At 59.2% G+C, this 18,223-nt stretch overlaps 1 protein-coding gene across 2 annotated transcripts in view; it reads left to right on the top strand.

Moving 5' to 3' along the window:
• The first annotated feature begins 1,282 nt into the window (after nucleotides 1-1,282).
• PLEKHG5 (pleckstrin homology and RhoGEF domain containing G5) overlaps nucleotides 1,283-18,223 on the top strand; it is a 30,720-nt gene continuing 13,779 nt past the window's right edge. Inside the window, exons 1-2 of one of the 2 annotated variants that reach the window (XM_025395175.1) lie at nucleotides 1,283-1,388; nucleotides 2,135-2,211. In XM_025395175.1, the coding sequence (XP_025250960.1) occupies nucleotides 1,385-1,388; nucleotides 2,135-2,211 (81 nt within the window). In that variant the 5' untranslated portion in view covers nucleotides 1,283-1,384. Of the gene's footprint in view, nucleotides 1,389-2,134; nucleotides 2,212-13,780; nucleotides 13,921-18,223 lie in introns of those variants that run through there. The other variant, XM_025395165.1, reaches the window with a different exon arrangement.

Here is an 18,223-nt window from a genome sequence, read left to right as displayed (position 1 = left end):
CTGAGGAGGCCCAGGGCCCCGGGCAGCTGCTTCCCTCTCAGCCTGGAGGCCCCGGGATGCCTGTGGCAGCCCCTCTTCGAGAGCCCCCTCCCCAGGGCCATGCAGATGTGCTGCTCCCCAAAGGGCCGCCCTGCCCACCAGGCCCCCTGTGAGCTCCCCAAGGCTTGTCAGGGTCACCAAGGGGTCCCCAGCACCCAGCTTAGAGCTTGGCTCATGGGAACCTTCAGAAGATCTTTAGTATGTTTGCTGAATGATCATATCCAGAGAGCTCAGGAGACCTGGGATCCATGCTACTTCGCTATGCCAGGAGTCCTTGGGGCAGGGACCAGTTTCTGGTCACCTGTGGGTCCCAGGGCCCAACCCATGTAAGGAGTCCATGCAGGGAGGCTCCAGCTGAGAGGCCCTCCACGGAAGCGGTCAGGGAAACCCACCCTTAGCCTTTGGGAGAGGGGCCTGGCCCCGCTGGAAGCTGCATCTTCTATACCTAGGTCTTGTCGGCCCAATGCCTCCTGGCACCAGTGCGCAGGGTGGGATGGGGGTCCAGAGGCAGGCTCAGGAGCACTGAGCCCCCGCAGACTCTTGGTCACCTCTCCGAGGCTGTTTCTATAGCCCAAAGGGTTTGCTATCTCCTGATTCCATTTACATAAAGTACAGGACCGGGCAGACGAATCAGTGTGTTGGAAGTCACGGCGACGGTGCCCTTGGGGGAACCGGCTGGCACGAGGGAGGTGGCGGGGACTGGGGACTGGGTGGCGACGCTCTGCCGCTGGGTCTGGGCGCAGGTTATTTTGTGAAAGTTTCCCGAAAATGTGTTGAGCTGTGCTCGGGACAGGTGCACTTCCCTGTCCGCGTTTGCACTTCAGTAAAGTTTAAAACTGTGAACCAGCAGAGGAGATGCAGCAAGAGCAGTAGCAGGCGAGTCTCTCCCAGTGACAGCCCCCACCCTGCGCGGGGCAGCCTCCGTGTTGCCATGGAAACTGACCTCGGAGACAACGATTCTGGGCTGGGGTGGGGGCTCTGCGGGGGTCCGGACCTGCATTCCTGTGGACGGGCACCCTCCGCGTGGATGGCACCCTCCAGGCCAGAGCCGTGCGCGCTTCCTGAGCCGCCCTGCGGGAGGTGGAGGCAGCCTCCGGACCGCAGCGCGCAGGGGCTGGGGAGCCGGGGAGGGAGGGGTGACACCATCGGCGCCGAGGCCCGGCAGCTCTCCCGTCCCCCGCCCCCCGAGGCGGGGCCGCCGCGGTTCCTCCCCGCCCACCTGCCCCGCCCGCCTCCTGTGCGAGGGTCCGGCGGCGGCGGCTCTGCGGCCTCCCAGTCCCCGGCGTCCCCGGCGCCCCCGCCCGCCGCCCGCCGCCCGCCCCCCGCGCGGCCCGGGGCCTGCTCCATGGGTGAGTGCGGGCAGGGGCCCCGGGGGCGCGGGGCGGGAGCCTGGGGGCCGGGTCGGCTCCTGACCTCCTCCGGGGAGGGCCCACTTCAGGCAAGGGGTGGGCGCCGACCGGGCTTCGGGCCGCTCGGACCCAAACTCGGCCCCCAAGTCGGGGCCTGCCTCGGCAGCACCCCGCTTCTCCTCCCTCCCCTCGCCTCTCTCTGGCTGGGCGGCTCTGCCCCCACCACGGTGCACTCCAGCCCCCAGGAAGAAAGGCAGCTTGGAGGGGGCCAAATTCAGGGTCAAAGATGAGTCTCGAGGAATGGGGGTAGCCCCAGACCTTCGGGGGCTCCTCTGTCTCTAAAGGGAGCGATGCAGGGCCTAGAGTTCGCAGGGATCTGGGACCCTGGAGCCCCTTCCCCCCAGCAGCCCTGCCGGGACCCCCTGGGAAGTCTGGGGCCCCAAAAGGTCACTGAGCACTCCCCTACTTGTCCCCCAGACTAGAGGGACAGAGGGAGAGAGCAGCATATTTCCAAAAATGTTTTCTCCCCGTGGAATCTGGATAATTTCCCTGGGGACTGCAGGAGAAAAGGGCTCTGCAAACAGATTCCCGTGCAGATAAGTTGGCATTTAAAAGAGAAAGGGACACTGACTTCCTTTGAAGGGAGGACTGAGGAGATCGCCCCACCCCTCTTCTGGTCGGGAGGCCACTGGGGCCTGGGGAGCCTGGTGCCCCGCCGACTGATGCCCTCTGCTCCTCCCCTGCAGACGACCAGAACCCCGCGGAAAAGAAGGGACTGCGCTGTCAGAACCCGGCCTGCATGGACAAGGGGCGGGCGTCCAAGGTAGGGAGACTGGAGAGCCTGGGGACACTTGGGGGTAGAGGGACCAGGGGGCTCTAACTGCCCTCTCCATTCCAGCACCAGCTATCCACAGAGCCCTGGCACAGTTGCGGCTGGCTGGGCTGGGTTTGAGTGTAGGTGGGGCCCCAGTGTATCTGGTTTAGGAGGCAGAGGGCCTGTCCCCGGCTCAGGAACAGTGGAGTCGGGGGAATTCTACAAGAGCAGGGGGGTGGGGTACCCCAAAGCCCTTTGCTGCATTGTGGTCCTAGCAGCCATTCGGAGGTGACAGGAGCTGTAGCCCTATGCCACGGATGAGGAAGCTGAGGCTTAGCCAGGGGAAGTGGTCTCCCACAGTGCTGGTCCAGTGCCCAGCTGGCACCCTTCCTGTTGTACTCAGCCACTCTTCAGGCCTGGGCATGGGTCTGAGATGCTTTCGGACTTGGTGAGTGTGACCATGGCCATGGGGATGACAAAAGGAGGAAGGGGCCAGATGATCCTGGAGTGCCAGGGCTCAGGAGCTGGGAATGGGATGAAGTATAAATCAGGGAGAAAAGGGGCAGGAAGAAAGATAATAGTACTGGCTGGGCGCTTCTGCCTGTGACGTGCTGGGCTCGGTGCCACCCGCTTTCTGTGCCATATGCACTGCTTGCCGCAGCTCTGCAGGGAAGGCATCGTCACCCTGTTTTCCAGATGAAGATACCAAGGTTCAGAGAGGTCCAGTGACTTGGCCAAGGCCCCACAGCTCATAAGAGATGGAGCCGGGGTTTGGAGCCAGGTTTTGTCCCTCCCAGCAGGCATTTACATGACAATAGTAGTAACTGCGCAACTTAGTGTCTGGCCCAGGCACCAGGACTCACTGACTCCTCCCTCTGGCCTTCTGAGATGGTCCTGTCCTTATTCCCACTTACAGATGGGGAAACTGAGGCTCAGAGAGGTGAAGTGACTCACTCAGGGACAGACAGACTGCTAGGAAGTGGGAGAGCTGGGATTTGAACCCAGTACCCAGGTCTGTGTCATACCAGGGCCCCTGTTCTCTTCCATCATGTGTCTCAGCACTGCCAGCTGCAGGAAATGTAAAATGCCACCCCCCACCCCCTGCTCCCCTCCCGCACCTCCACCCAGACACACACACACTCATTCTGCACAGGAGGACCGTGGTGAGGGAACATGGAGAACTGCTGTGGGGTGGGGCGAGGAGGGGGCGGCCTCCAGTTGCCGTGGTCACCAGGCAGAGGGGCGGTGTGATGTCAGATACAATCTGCTGGCACGGATGGTGCCTGGCATTGGACTCTGGTGTTGGCTGGTTGCCTCTTTCCCAGATGGGGGCTCCTGGCAACAAATTGGCCTCAGCTCCCCCCAATATACATCCTGCCACAGGCCTGCAGAGCCCCGAGGCTTTTGCCTGACCTGAAGGGGCAGCTAGGGCAACAAGGCACACTGTCCTAGCCCCTCCTCTGGGCAGCTGCTCCCAGGGTGGGCCCTCAAGCTGCTCAGGCAGGGGCAGGGGTGGTAGGGCCCAGCCTGCATAGAGGTGAGGCGTGGGAGAAGAGAGCTGGTCTCAGAGTGGGTGTGGTCCTTCTGCAGCCTCCAAACCTCACCTCCAGCCCTGGCCTGCCTGGAACTCGGCACAGCTGACATTGGCATCAGCTGATGAGGGTCATCCAGCCTGCACAGGGAGAGTCTGGGCCCTGTCACCACTGGGACCCCCTTTGGGACAAATGGCACAGACTCACTGTAGGGGCAGAAATGCCTGAATTATCAGAGGCAGAGAGGGCCAGTCAGGGAGGGCATCCTGGAGGAGGGGGCATTTAATGGATGTGAAAACATGGATAGACAGAAGAGAGGCAAGGGCAGTCCAGGAAGGGAAAGGCAGTGGTGGAGAGGAGGTGAGGGGCACTCAGATTTGGTAAGAGGAACAAAGAATAACATTGTCGATGATGATAATAATAACCACTACTGGCTGGGCGTGGTTGCTCGTACCTGCGATCCCAGCACTGTGGGAGGCTGAGGCAGGAGTATTGCTTTAGCCCAGGAGTTTGAGGCCAACCTGGGCAACACAGGGAGACCTCTCTCTACTAAAATTTTTAAAAAGGCCTATCACGGTGGCTCACACCTGTAATCACAGCACTTTGGGAGGCCGAGGCAGGCGGATTGCTTGAGGTCAGGAGTTCAAGACCAGCCTGGCCAACATGGCAAAACCCCATCTCTACTATAAACACAAAAATTAGCTGAGCGTGGTGGTGGGCACCTGTAATCCCAGCTACTCGGGAGGCTGAGGCAGGAGAATTGCCTGAATCTGGGAGGCAGAGGTTGCAGTGAACTGAGATCGTGCCATTGCACTCCAGCCTGGGCAACAAGAACAAGACTCGGTCTAAAACAAAACAACAACAAAAATTAGTCAGGTGTGGTGGTGGACACCTGTAGTTCCAGCTACTGGGGAGGGTGAGGTGGGAGGATCATTTGAGCCTGGTACATCAAGGCTTCAGTGAGCCGTGATTGTGCCACTGCACTCCAGCCTGGGCAACAGAGCGAGACCCTGTCTCAAAAATAACAGGCCAGGCACAGTGGCCCACACCTGTAATCCCAGCACTTTGGGAGGCTGAGGTGGGCGAATCACTTGAGGTCAGGAGTTGGAGACTAGTCTGGCCAACATGGTGAAATCCCATCTTTACCAAAAATATAAAAAATAATTAGCTGGACATGGTGGCACATGCCTGTAATCCCAGCTGCTCAGGAGGCTGAGGCAAGAGAATCGCTTGAACCCTGGAGGCGGAGTTTCCAGTGAGCTGAGATCGCGCAATTGCACTCCAGCCTGGGCAACAGACACAGACTCTGTGTCCAAAAACACCCAATAATAATAATAACAATTATTGCTGACCAAACATGTTTACATGCCAGACGGGGTGTTAGGCCCTTCTGCTTGTCTCAGTGAAGCTTCTTGAGACCCTCAGAAGAGCATTATTCTTTTTTTTTTTTTTTTTTGAGACAGAGTCTCGCTCTGTCGCCCAGGCTGGAGTGCAGTGTCTTGATCTCGGCTCACTGCAAGCTCCGCCTCCCGGGTTTACGCCATTCTCCTGCCTCAGCCTCCCCAGTAGCTGGGACTACAGGCGCCCGCCACCGCACCCGGCTAAGTTTTTTGTATTTTTAGTAGAGACGGGGTAAGAGCCCCATTCTTTTTTTTTTTTTTTTTTTTTGAGACGGAGTCTCGCTCTGTCGCCCAGGCTGGAGTGCAGTGGCGATCTCGGCTCACTGCAAGCTCCACCTCCCGGGTTCACGCCATTCTCCCGCCTCAGCCTCCGAGTAGCTGGGACTACAGGCGCCCGCCACCACGCCCGGCTAGTTTTTTGTATTTTTAGTAGAGACGGGGTTTCACCATGTTAGCCAGGATGGTCTCGATCTCCTGACCTCGTGATCCGCCCACCTCGGCCTCCCAAAGTGCTGGGATTACAGGCGTGAGCCACCGCGCCCGGCCAGTTTTTTGTATTTTTAGTAGAGACGGGGTAAGAGCCCCATTCTTATTCTCCAGGATGTGACTAGCATTTTGAAGGAGATGACTTCATTTATTCATTTACCAGACCAGCTTTGAGCATCTGTCGGTGCCAGGCCCAGTTCTAGGCCCAGGAGATCTCCAGGGAACAAAGGGGATGCCCTCCTAGAGATGACATTCTAGCTGTGCTGGGAGGAAGGAAGGGAAGTGACCCTGGCTGGCCAAACTTCCCCCCAGGCTGCCCTGGCAAAGGATCGATTTCAGGCAGGGTTGGACCCTTCAGCTTCTGGGCCCACCCTTGATGTTTTATTTGAGGCTCTCCTGGGTGCTGGAGCTTCTGAGATGAATTTGCCATCTGTCCCCTACCTCCTGTCCCTGGAGTTCCCACTGGGAGGAGGGCTAACCAGGATGGGCTTCCTGGAGGAGGCAGCTGGAGTCCTGAGGATTAAAGAGGTACTGAGATGGAGGAAAGCTGAGTGGGCAGGGGAGGGACACTGGGGGCTATAAGGGGCAAGCGAGGCCAGGGGGCACAGTGAGAAGGGGACGGGAGGAGGGGGAGGCAGGTGGCACTGGGAGCACCTGCATGTCCAGGTGAGGGGTCTGGACTGTGTATCATGGAGACCCCAGGAGAGAAACCGCCCCTCCCCAAGATGAAGATATGTAGAGCAGTCCACACCTCTGAGCTCCAGGATCAAATCTACTTTTTTCCAGCTGTGAGACCCTGGGGAAGTCACCACATTTCTCTGAACCCCAGGTTCCTCATCTGGAAAATAATCCTGCAGCGAGGATTAAAAGAGGCTCATATATAACATGCTTAGCATAGAGCCTAGCACAGCGTAGGCATGCAAGCTGTCCTGGGAGTGGGGGTAACAAAGTCACCTCTAGACTTTGGGTGTGCCCTCCGTACCCGCCCTGGGATCTGAGACCTCCCCAGGCTCCATCCCAGCTGCAGCTTCTTACACACAATTGGAGCTGTGAGTGTGGGGAGATGGAGAAAGGCGGGGAGATCGAGGCAGGTGGAGCTGTGAGTGTGGGGAGACGGAGAAAGGCGGGGAGATCGAGGCAGGTGGAGCTGTGAGTGTGGGGAGACGGAGAAAGGCAGGGAGATCGAGGCAGACTGATGATATTGTGGGTTCCCCCTGTCCTCCTGCGAGGTGGCCACAGGACAGTGTGTGGACTTCCCAGCTCCCTGCTGGGCTACACTGGGCACTGCTCGAGGTCTAGTCAGGGTGCTCCAGGTCACAAGGGGGTATTGAGGACACTTGTGGCCCTGGGCCACAGGGGACACTGGGGCATCACATGTGAGGGTGTTCATCATGGAGGAGGTAGTGATTCCAGCAGCCACCATTGATCCAGCATGTACTGTGTGCCAGGCCCTGCCTGAGTGCCTGGCACAGGAACCTCATCTGGCTGTTTCCCCCGTTGCAGTGGGGCCTACCCCATCTCCATTTCCTAGAGAGGGCCCTGCAGAGTGGCAAGGTAAAATGACTTGGCAAGCAAGGCAAAACCAGGACTCAAACCAGGCCTGCCTGTCAGAGCCTCCCATTTCCTCAGAACTCTCAAGAGGAAAGAGAGGTGAATTTTTCTGCACAGCTCCTGAGGGCCTTGACAGGGAGGTGGGGTTCAGCACACTACAGGAAAGAGTTTCCAGCAGCTGGAGCTATCCCTGAAATAGAGGTAGTGAGCACCCCATCACTAGACATATGCAAGAAGAGACAGAAAGGGAAGCGTAGAGGGGATTGCAGTGTGGAGCGGCGGTTGGATGGGAGGACTTCAGAGTTCCCTTGCAGCTTAACAATGGCCTGTGAGGTGGCAGGGATGAGTCAGGGTGTGCGTGTGTGGAGGGAGGGTTGGTGAGATGAAGACCAGGGAGAGGAAAGGGTGGGCCTGAGGCCCCCATGGAGAAGGGACGGGCAGGATGTGAATAATGGGAGAGGCAATTGCCTATTCTCCTGGGCAATGCTTTGGGGTTGAGCAGCCGCAGACCAGGATGCCCCAGGCAATGGCCAGGTTTGGGCCGTCTCTGGAGGTGACTCGTCACCGGAGAGAGGTGGTAGGGCTGTCTGCAGCTGAAGAAAGGGGCAGGGCCCAGAGAAACAATGCAAGGGGACTCCTGGGTTTTGGCTAAGTAGTTTTGGGGGAGCAGGTGAAGATGTGGGGATCCCTGGCCCTGGCTGGGAGCTGCCCTAGTATAGGCCCAGCCGCAAGGGTTGGGTGGAGGTTTTGGCCTGGGAAGGGATCGGGGGAAGGCAGTGTAGAAGGCTTGAAAGTGCGGAAAAGGCTGGTGGACCCGAACCCCGCCTCCTCGAGTGGGCCCCCTGTATCCACACCCTTCCCAGTCCTGAGCCCAGAGTTATTCTAAACTCCCGCTGCTGGGAGACGGGAACTGGGAACCACTAAATGTTAGAACGGCACCCTTTTCCAGCCATGCCACCGGCACCCTTTTCCAGCCATGCCACCTGGGCCAGAAAAAAAAAAGAGGGGACCCAGAGAAAAGCGGGCTGGTTCTGGGGCGCCGCGGAGGCCACAGATCAGAATCCAGCTTTTTACAATGGAGCGGAAGCAAGCCTGGCTCGGGGCGATTCCGGGACGAGCTAGGCCTGCGGGTCCCTTTGCCTGGTCCCCCAGGGCTTTTCTGTCTCGGGGAGGCTTCCTGTCGCGGGCCCTGGTCGCCCCGAACCCCCTTCCGGGATGGGCGAGCTCCCATCTTCAAGCCCAAGTTAATGACCAGGGACTGTGAACTTTTTGGAGATCTGAAAAGGGCTGGCCCCTCGGGGACAGTGACGCCCCCCACCCCCTCCCCTGAGCCCGGATCCTGGATTACCCCAAGCCACGGCCCGGCTTCCAGCTACCTCCCAGGGTCCGGCGCGGGGCCCTTCCTGGGACCCCTCCTCTCCCCGGTCCCAGCCAGACGGCGCCGTTGGTACATCCCGGCCCATCCAGGTGGTAGCGCCCGCGCGGCTACCGTAATTCCCCTACGTTCCGCGCCCCAGTTGGCGCGGAGTCAACTGAGCTCTTCCCGCGGCTCCCGTCTCCCTCTCCCCGCGCGCCCCATGAGGCTTTGGCAGTCTCGGCCCAAGCCTCACACACTGGGGAGGAGACCCTGGTCCTGTCCCTAGGTAAGTCGCGGGGAAGTGGGAGCTGCGCTCCGGACGAGGGGTGGGACTGGGCGCCAGGACCCCCCTAAACCGATGGAGAGAACCCGGAGTCGAGAGTCCCACATAGTGCCAGGCCTCTGGGGTACGGGGTCCTCGCCCGCTGTATCTTCATTTACATGAGGGTGGAATGGGTTCAAGCGCCCGCCCCCATCACAGTGTCTCTAGGGCGGGTCGGCTCGGAGATATGGCCGTGAGGAGTCTATGGGACCCTGGCCCCGCTATGGGGGGTATTGGCGGGTTAGGGGGATCCTGGAGGGGCCTGGGCGCGAGGCATGGCTGGGAGGCTCGGGCGACCCTCCCCATTTGGCCAGTCCCGGAGTCGGTCCCAGGCGGAAAAGCCCACTGGAGGCCGGCAGGGGGCGCCAGAGGCTGCGCCTCGGGCAGTCTGAGCAGACCCAGGCACCCGCTCAGGGGTGGGGATGCGGGGGACCCGTGAATCCGGGGAGGCCCTGGTCTGCCTTGATGGAAGTCTGGGAAATGGAAGCCAAGCGGTCCCCTACAGATTCCTCAGTAACTCTTCAAGTTGAGGGAGCTCGGGGGTATTTTACCATTCTCCTGCCCCTTAGCCAGGGTCCAGACACAGGCTAGGACCTGGCAGCCATCCCCAGATACTGAATTCTAGAGAATAGCCAATGCCTTCTTAGCATAGGTGGGAGATTGAGGCCCAGTGGGGGAAGGGCGGGGGTACGTAGGCTCCAGACCAGGTCTTCTGAAGCCCAGGCAGGTGCCCTCTTTCCCCTGCTCCCTACCAAGGAGCCTTCTAAGTGGCACTGGGGCAGGGGTTGCGGAGTCCAGGTGCTCCAAAGACACACGCTGGGGTCTGGGGCTGGGAACTGCAGGGGCTGGGCAGGAGGGGATGTTCACAGACTGCAGCCCCTCCCTCTCTCTCTAGCACTGGGTCCCAGCCTTGGGCATCCCAGCCAGGACTGCTCCCTGGGGAGGAAGGGGCCTTCCTGGCTTCCAGGGCCTGTGCGGCGGGCATAGCCTAGGGAGAGGTTTTCTGTTTCCCTGCCATCTGCCCAGCACAGGCAGGGCCTTAGGTCAGGCTCTGACTCCAGATGAGCCTCAGAACCCAAGGGGTGATGGGTGAGGCCTGGGCCTAGAGGAAAGGAGGGTGGGTGGGCCGGGTGGAGTGTAGAGAGCCGCCTGGCAAAGCCACCCCGCCCTGGCTGGCCTGCCCATGCATGCAGTCTCCACCCCTGGATTTCCAAGGTGTTGGGTGGGGCCTTGGGACTAGCAGGCTCCCAGGGGAGCTTAGCCCTGGTGGGAACTCCTGGCAAGGACATCCCTCCAGCCAGAGAGCTCGGACTCCTGGTTCCAGGCCTGTCTGCTGTCGGCAGAGCCTGGAGCTGGCCCCAGACCTGCGTCATTTCCTGGACAGGGAGGTCCCTCTCCCACTCAGACCAGGCTGGGGCCCCAACTTGCTGTGGGGCAGGGATGCCCGGGGGATCCCTGGTTTCCCATCTTCTTGTCTGGGGCTGGGGGAGGTGGTACTGAGGGAGAACAGCCGGGTTGGGGGGGGGGGTGGTCCTGCCTTGGAGACTCCATTATTCATCAGCCTCCGCATCTGGTTTCTGGGTATCAGTTTCAACAAGCCGGCCCTGACTCACAAGCCTGGAGCTGGGGCTGGGCTGGGGAGGGGCTCCCTCCTCAGAGAGTTGGGGGCCAGGACTTCTTGGGCCTGCCCCTGAGTTTCAGCTCCCTGCTGTGGTGAGGAGGTGGGAATGCAGGAGCCTGCCCAGGCCCACCCCCCTGCCCTGGTACAGGGGCTGGGGGCTCCTTTCTGCTCTGCACTCTTGCCCCTAAGGGGCAGTCCCCCACCGTCACCGAGTACCCAGGCAGCAGCCTCACTCAGGGATGGCCAGGGCCCAGGCACTCAGGTGACCTCTGGTGATCCGCCCTGACCCAGCCCTGGCGGTCTCCACTTGATGCAACCCCACACCGGTGGGCTCCCCGCAAGCTGGCTTTGGGATCTGCCGTGTCTTCAGGAAGGCAGTCTCCAAGGCCCTGTAGCCCTAACCAACATTCAGCCGTCTTCAGGCCCCACCCCTGCCCTGTGCCTGAGGCATCCATTTCCCTTCGTAGCAGCAGCTGGAGACTTTGGGGCAAGTCAGTTGACACAGGCCTTAGTTTCTCTATCTGTTAAATGGGGATCGTAGCAGTATCTCCTCCTAAGAGTCTTTGAGAAGAGTGAATGGGATTCACTGCCCAGAACTCCCGGGACAGGGGTGGCACGTGGGAATGCTCAGTGAAATGCAGTTATCTGCCTATGGGACAGCCAGGGGGTGGAGGTCTGGGGCAAGACCATCCAGTTTGAAGTAGGAACTCACCTGTCCAGGGCCAGTAGGCCCAAGGTCATGGATACTAGGAGGAGGAAGAGACCTTTGGTCTGGCAGTGGGGAAGGTTCTGTTGACCGTCGGCCACAGGAAGGAATATCCTGGCCAAGCCCTTTCCTGTCCCCATGTCCTTCTATGGCATGAGGGCCCTTCTGCCTTCATCCGTTCACTGATCTCATCCCCACCAGCGCACCTACTGTGCACCAGGACTGTTCTAAGTGCAGAGGACACAGTGAGATCCAGACAGCCAAGGCTCTGGCCTCTGGAGTGGACAGTCTAGTAGAGAAGAATGATAACAAGAAAGTGAACAAAGAAATGAATTACAGGTAGTAAGAAACGCTAAGAAGGAAATAATTTAACTTAAAGGAATTGAGGGTGAGAGGGTAAGGGTGGTTTATTTTGAGAGGAGGGAAAGGGATGTCTTGGAGGTAGCATTTAAGGTGGGGCCTGGTGCCAGCTGTTTGAAGAGGGGGGCATGTGGAATTCCAGACAGAAAGTACAGAGGAGAAGGCCCTGAGCTTGGTGAGCTGTAGGGAAAGAAGGGAGACCAGCAGGTGGACCACTGTGTGAACCAACTGGGAGTGAGGCAGGAGCCCGGCCATGGTGGGATTTCACTCTAAGCAAGATGGAAAGTTTTAGTTTTCAAAACTCTGCCTGTTGGCTGGGTGTGATGGCTCTTGCCTGAATCGCAGCACTTTGGGAGGCCAGGGTGGGGGTGGATCGCTTGAGATCAGGAGTTAGTGATCAGCCTGGTCAACATGGCGAAACCCCGTCTCCACTGAAATACAAAAATCAGCTGGATGTAGCGGCAGGTGCCTGTAATCCCAGCTACTCAGGAGGCTGAGGCAGGAGAATTGCTTGAACCTGGGAGGTGGAGGTTGTCGTGAGCTGGGATCATGCCACTGCACTCTAGCCTGGGCAACAGAGCAAGATTCTGTCTCAAAAAAACAAAAAACAAAAAACCCACAACTGTGCCTGTGGTGTAGACAGTGGATGACCTGGGTTTTGGGAGCGGAGACAGCCCTGGAAGTCTCCCAGCCTCTAATAAACTGCTGCTGCCCTCCCAAAGCCATCTTATGGACCCTGGCCCTTCCCGCCCTCTTTCCCCATGGAACCAGGTGGAGGAGGAGCTATTAGGGGTAAGTGGGCTGATGACAGACAGCATGGCCACCTCACCCCCATGGGTTCTGAGGAGTGCCTCAAGGAGGCCATTCCAGAATCCCTGAGCCACAGTCTGGGTTTCAGTCTTGCCTGTGGACTTTTATGTCTCTTTATGTCACTTTATTCCCCACCGTGTGAGTGGGGATAATAGTGTGTGCCCTGCCTTCCTGGGAATCAGTGTAAAAGCACTTTGACAGCTATGTAGTGATGACTCCAGCACCAAAGTCCAGGGGTTTGCATCCTCTCAGGCTTTGCTGAGTGCCCCCTGGTGGTGGGGACCTGGCCTAGAGCCGCAGGGACCTGGGCTGCTGTGCCATGTGGGTCGCCAGGGTTTCCTGATGCCTCCACCTCACCCAACTCCCAGGGATTGCCAAGGACAGCCTCTCGGAGCAGTCCGCCTTCTGCCCACTGCACTTTCCAGAGGACACCAGCCTTTGGCACTTGGCCTCTGCCATACCTGGGCAGTGAGCAGTCGGTGTGGGAGGGTGTACTGGGGCTCAGGCTCTCAGGAAGGGGTCTCCAGGATGATGGGAGGGACTGAGACGAGCTCCTGTTGTGACGTTGGGGTGTGTGACTGGGGCTCAAAACTAGTGTTGGAGCAGAGAGAGGTGTCCCTGGGGCTAGCTGGAGAGCCGGACCAAGGACCCTGAGGGGAATGTCACCCATCCTGGCCTACCCCTTCTTGTGCCTGTATCCTAAGAGCTCCCTTGCTGGGAGGAAGAAGGGGTCCCCTGGGCTGAGGCTCTGAGGGAGGAGGGAAGGTACCCTTCTGGCTGGAAGGGACCGTTGGTGTTGGCGCTGAGGGTGAGGTGGGGACCACAGCAGGGTGGGCGTCCCAGGGCTGGGCAGGGGTCGGGTCGCCCAGGGGAGGGGCTCCACAGTCTCCACGGTTGTGGGGGCTGTCACCAGCGCCCCCTGCCTCCAGCATTCAAGGAGCTCCCCAGGGGAAAGAGCAAGTTCTGAGGAGCCCTCTGAGCCTGGCACTGGCATTGAGGAGGGAGTCAGAGAAGAGAAGAGGCGCAGAGGTAGGGGTCTCCCAGGCCAGGCAGAGGTGGGAACGTGGGGGTCCCGGAGGCTGGGTAGAGGCGGGGATGTGGGGGTCCCCGGGCCGGGCGGAAGTGGGGGTGTGGGGTCACCGGGTCTGGGCAGAGGCTGGAGGCAGGGGTACCGCAGGTTGGGCGGAGGCGCGGGTGTGTGGGTCGCCGGGGCGGGCGGAGGCGGGGGTGTGGGGGTTCCCGGGCAGGGAGGCGGGGATCCCCGGGGCTGGGTGGCGAGGGCCCGGGCGGGAGGGAGGTGTCCGCCTTCCTGGGGGGCTGGGGGCTGTTCCGGGCCCGGCCCTCCCCGGGGTCCCCGCGCTCAGCGGGGGCGGGCGCGGCCGCACAATGGCAGGAAGCGGGGCTCCGCGCTTTGTCCGGCGGGCGGCGCAGACCGCGGCTTCCTCTGGCCGCCATGGGGACAGGACCCGCTGTCTCCGGACGCCTAGCGGCCTGCAGGCCGGGCCCGGCGTTGCTCTCCCGGGACTCGGAGCCCTCCTGGGCCGGGGGTCGTGCCCGCGACAGTGAAGGCCAGGTACGGGCCGGGACGGGGAGGGAACGGGGCTGGGTGCCGGGTTCTCGCCTGCAGCCGCCCAGCCCTGCGCAGGAGGCCAGGACGGGGGTGCCCGTGACCGTGGGCCCCTCGACCCCCAGGGGAAGGATGTGGCCCATGGCAGCCAAGCCCCCTACCTGGGCAGCTGCACCCTGGGGATGGGGACCTCGGACTCCGGGGTGTGTCCCCGCCGGCTGAGATGTACCCGCCAATCCTTGGCCCTTTGTGTCTGGGGCCAGCTCCGGACACACCTGTGGGTCCCGGGCCCCGTGCTGGGCCACCCCTCTCCCTTCCTTCCTCTGCCCTGGCCCTGCCCACAGCCTCCTCCTACCGCCGAGGCCTCTGTTTCTCCTTTTGCCTCTCGCCCCAGCCCCTGTGTGAGGGTGGACGCCTGGCTGTCTGTCCCCGTCCTCACACGTGTGTGTTCCCCAAAGCGCCCCCCTCTGTTATTCTGGCTGCCTGGAGTTAGAAGGGGGTGGGAGCTGGCTGTTCCCATGGGTGGGCTCTCTCCTCCCTTGGGTTGAGACCTGGGAACATTCCTCCCGGACCCTGGCGTCCCTCCTGCAGGACAGAGGCAGGACATGGTGGGCAGGCAGGTTAGGGAGGGGCAGTTGGGTCTGAGAGAAGGGGCTGGAGTCTGGCTTCAAGAAGGGGCCGTTCTGCCCTAGTGCTGGGGAAGTCCTGCCCCTGGAGGGAGCTGGGGAGACTCTGGGGTTTGGGAGTGGGGCGTGAGGCAGGATGGGTAGCAGAAACTGCACCAGGGGTCTCTGCCCTCCCCAGCTTCTCAATTGGGCTCATGGTTCTCCGGGGGGGGCTTCCAGAACTTCATCCTCAATCAGATCTGCTCGATGAAGTCAGAAACCACCTGGTTCAGATCCTGGGGCTGAGCCTCACTGTGCCCCTAGTGCCCCTGAGCCTGGGGACTGCTGAGAGGAGGGAAGCAGATGAGGTCCGCCGGGCCTGGGCACCAGCTCCTGGCAGCAGCCGGAGGAGTCCAGCAGCCTCAGTGATGGTAGTGGGCATCCAGACCATCACAGCAGCGAAACTGATCTCGAGTCTTTCAAGGGATCCAGGGTGGGGTGCATCATAGGGCTCAGTCCATATTTGTTGAATACTGACTCTTCTATAAGGAGTGAATCAGGGTATAAAATCTGCTGTCTGTGTATTGGACTGATTTAAAAACAAGATTGTGGCACAGAATCAGAGTTGGACTGGAAGGGTCCCAGAGACCCTCCCAGAACTCCTTCACCCTAGCACGGCTCCTGCCATGTCACCCCCTACCTGCGGTGGGGCCAGGGCTTGGGTCACGGGCAGGTCTGCAGCCCCAGCTGGCACTAGGAAATCTCAGGAGGCCCGGAAGGGATTAGAGTCAGGAGCCTCTGCCAGGCAGGCTGGGCACAGAGGGCCAGAGGGCTGTGGCTCCCAGGACGAGGGGACAAGGTGGGGCAGATCATTCTCATGAGGAGACACCCAAAGCTTGGGCTCCCAGAAGCTGCAAAGCCTGATGTTTCTTTCAGCAGTGCTCTGTGGATTCAGGGTGAGGGCATACGAGGAGCCCTGGCTGAGGATAGCTTAATGCTTTCTGTAGTTTTTAAAATTTTTTCTGAGACAGGGTCTCACTCTGTCGCCCAGACTGGAGTGCAGCAATGTGATCATGGCTCACTGCAGCCTCCATCTCCTGGGCTCAAGCAATCTTCCCGCCTCAGCCTCCCAAGTAGCTGGGACTACAGGAGAGTATTACCACAGCCAGCTAATTTTGTTTGTTTTTTGTAGAGACAGGATCTCACTGGGTTGCCCGGGCTGGAGTCTTTCTTTTACAGTAGATTAATACAGAAACCAGAAAGAGCTGCAGGGGTTGAGGGATCAATCCCGTGACCCTCACTTCAAGCCCCACCAGCACAGCTGAAGATCACTCCTAAAGGGTGTGGAAGTGGGGGCACCTGGCACTCAAGGCTGCCTTCAGGAATCTGGGTCATCCTGTCCCCAGCCACCTGCCCGGGGCCCAGCTCCATGCAGATCAGCCCCTCCCTGAGCATGCGGGAGTGCTTGGAGTGCCACCTGCTGACTGCCTGTCCCCTTTCTTGTCAGATGGAGACACAGGGGACACAAGAACTGATAGGGCTTGCATCAAACTGAGATTGATTTTCTCCTGTCCCTGTAATCCCAGCCGGCCTGAGGCCAGCGTCTCCCTCCTAAGACACCCACGAGAGGGTGCGAATGTGGTTAAAATCTGGAATCCAGGCTGGGTGCAGTGGCTCACGCCTGTAATCCCAGCACCTTGGGAGACCGAGGTGGGTGGATCACCTGAGGTCAGGAGTTCAAGACCAGCCTGACCAACATGGTGAAGCACCGTCTCTACTAAAAATCCAAAAATTAGGTAGGTGTGGTGACGGTGCCTGCAGTCCCAGTTACTTGGGAGGCTGAGGCAGGAGAATTGTTTGAACCCGGGAGGCGGAGGTTGCAATGAGCCAAGATTGTGCCACTGCTCTCCAGCCTGGGCGACAGAGCGAGACTCTATCTCAAAAAACATAAATAAATAAATAAATAATCTGGGATCCAGAGCCCCACACACGCTGGCTTCAAGTCCTAGCTCCACTGGCTGTGTGACCTTAGACAAGTCATTTCACCTCTCTGAGTTTTACTTTCCTCTTGCGTGAAATAGGGACAATAACGGCCCCTATCTTATGGGATGAGATACACATGTAACGCCCCCAGTGCAGCTCCAGACACATGATGACCACATTAAAAACACGCTCAGACTCTTCCCGGCCTTCTCCTCCCTCCTGCCGTCTCATTTTCTCTGCTGTCCTCACCATGCCTATCTCGGAAACCTCTCATTGGGCTTTCACCAGCCAGAAACTCTTCAGCGCCTCTCTCCTGCCTGAATTCATAAATTAAACAAGTGTTTATGGAGCAGCTGGGACTGGAGGTCAGGCGCTGAATCAGAGAGTAACATTTCTGTCCTTGCGGATGTGACCAGGTGTGGAGGCAGCAGGGTGGAAGATGTGACCTGTCAGGTGCTGGAAAGTGCTGAGGACAGGAAAGGAGCGTGGAGGGTGAATGAGGAGGATGAGAAGGTGACTTAGGGGGAAGCTCGCAGGAGGGGAGGGAAGGCAGGGAGCCGTGCATTTCAATATCTGGGGAAAAGCATCTCAGGCCAGGGACTGGCAGATGTCACAACTCAGAGGTGGGAACTGCCCTGAAGGAGTGTGTCCTGGAATGACCAGGAGGCCAGTGGGTAAGGGGAGTGAGCCAGGATGGAAGAGCAGGACAGGAGGTCCCTGAATGGGGTGGCCTTAACCCTAAAAAAAAAGTCAATGTCATAAAAGACTGAAAACCCTAACCTTAACCCTTTTGGCTTTTTTGTTTGTTTGTTTGTTTTTATAAGATGGTGTCTTTCTCTGTAGCCCAGGCTGGAGTGCAATGGTGCAATCTCAGCTCACTGCAACCTCTGTCTCCCCGGTTCAAGCCATTCTCCTGCCTCAGCCTCCTGAGTAACTGGGACTACAGGCGTGTGTCACCACGCCCGGCTAAGTTTTTGTATTTTTAGTAGAGATGGGGTTTCACTGTGTTAGCCAGGATGGTCTTGATCTCCTGACCTTGTGATCCACCTGCCTTGGCCTTCCAAAGTGCTGCGATTACAGGCATAGCCACTGCGCCTGGCCCCTTTCAGCTTTTATTCAGAGTGAGATGGGAACCCCTGGAGGGTTTTGAGTAGATACAGTGGGACTCCTCTTTGAACAGGACCCACTCTAGCTGCCCATGGATGACATATTGTGGGGGATGGGGGTAGCAGTGAGGCTAGTTTTGAGGCCATTGTTGTCATCCAGCTAAGAGGTGGCTGGGCAGTGGCACGCTTATGAGCTGTGGCTGGGTTGAGGCCACAGATACTAAAGGTGGAGCCAGCGGAATTTTGGGCTGACCAGATGGAGGTGTAACAGAGAGTGTCAAGAGTGATCCCAAGCCAGCATGGTGGCTCACACCTGTAATCCCAACACTAATTCCAGCCCTTTGGGAGGCTGAGGTGGGTGGATCAGTCGAGCCCAGGAGTTCGAGACCAACCTGGGCAACATGGCAAAACCCTGTCTCTACTAAAAATTAGCTGGGTGTGGTGGTGCATGCCTGTAGTCCCAGTTACGTGGAAGGGTGAGGCAGGAGAATCACTTGAACCCAGGAGGTGGAGGTTGCAGTGAGGCAAGATTGTGGCACTGCACTCCAGACTGGGTGACAGAGGGAGACCCTGTCTCAAAAAAAAAAAAAAAAAAAAAAGGAAAACCCCCCAATT

The sequence above is a fragment of the Theropithecus gelada genome, chromosome 1, assembly GCF_003255815.1.
Source record: "Theropithecus gelada isolate Dixy chromosome 1, Tgel_1.0, whole genome shotgun sequence".
NCBI classification, from domain to species: domain Eukaryota; kingdom Metazoa; phylum Chordata; class Mammalia; order Primates; family Cercopithecidae; genus Theropithecus; species Theropithecus gelada.
Note: the sequence above shows the minus strand (reverse complement) of the source record. Positions and strands in the feature narration are given on the sequence as shown.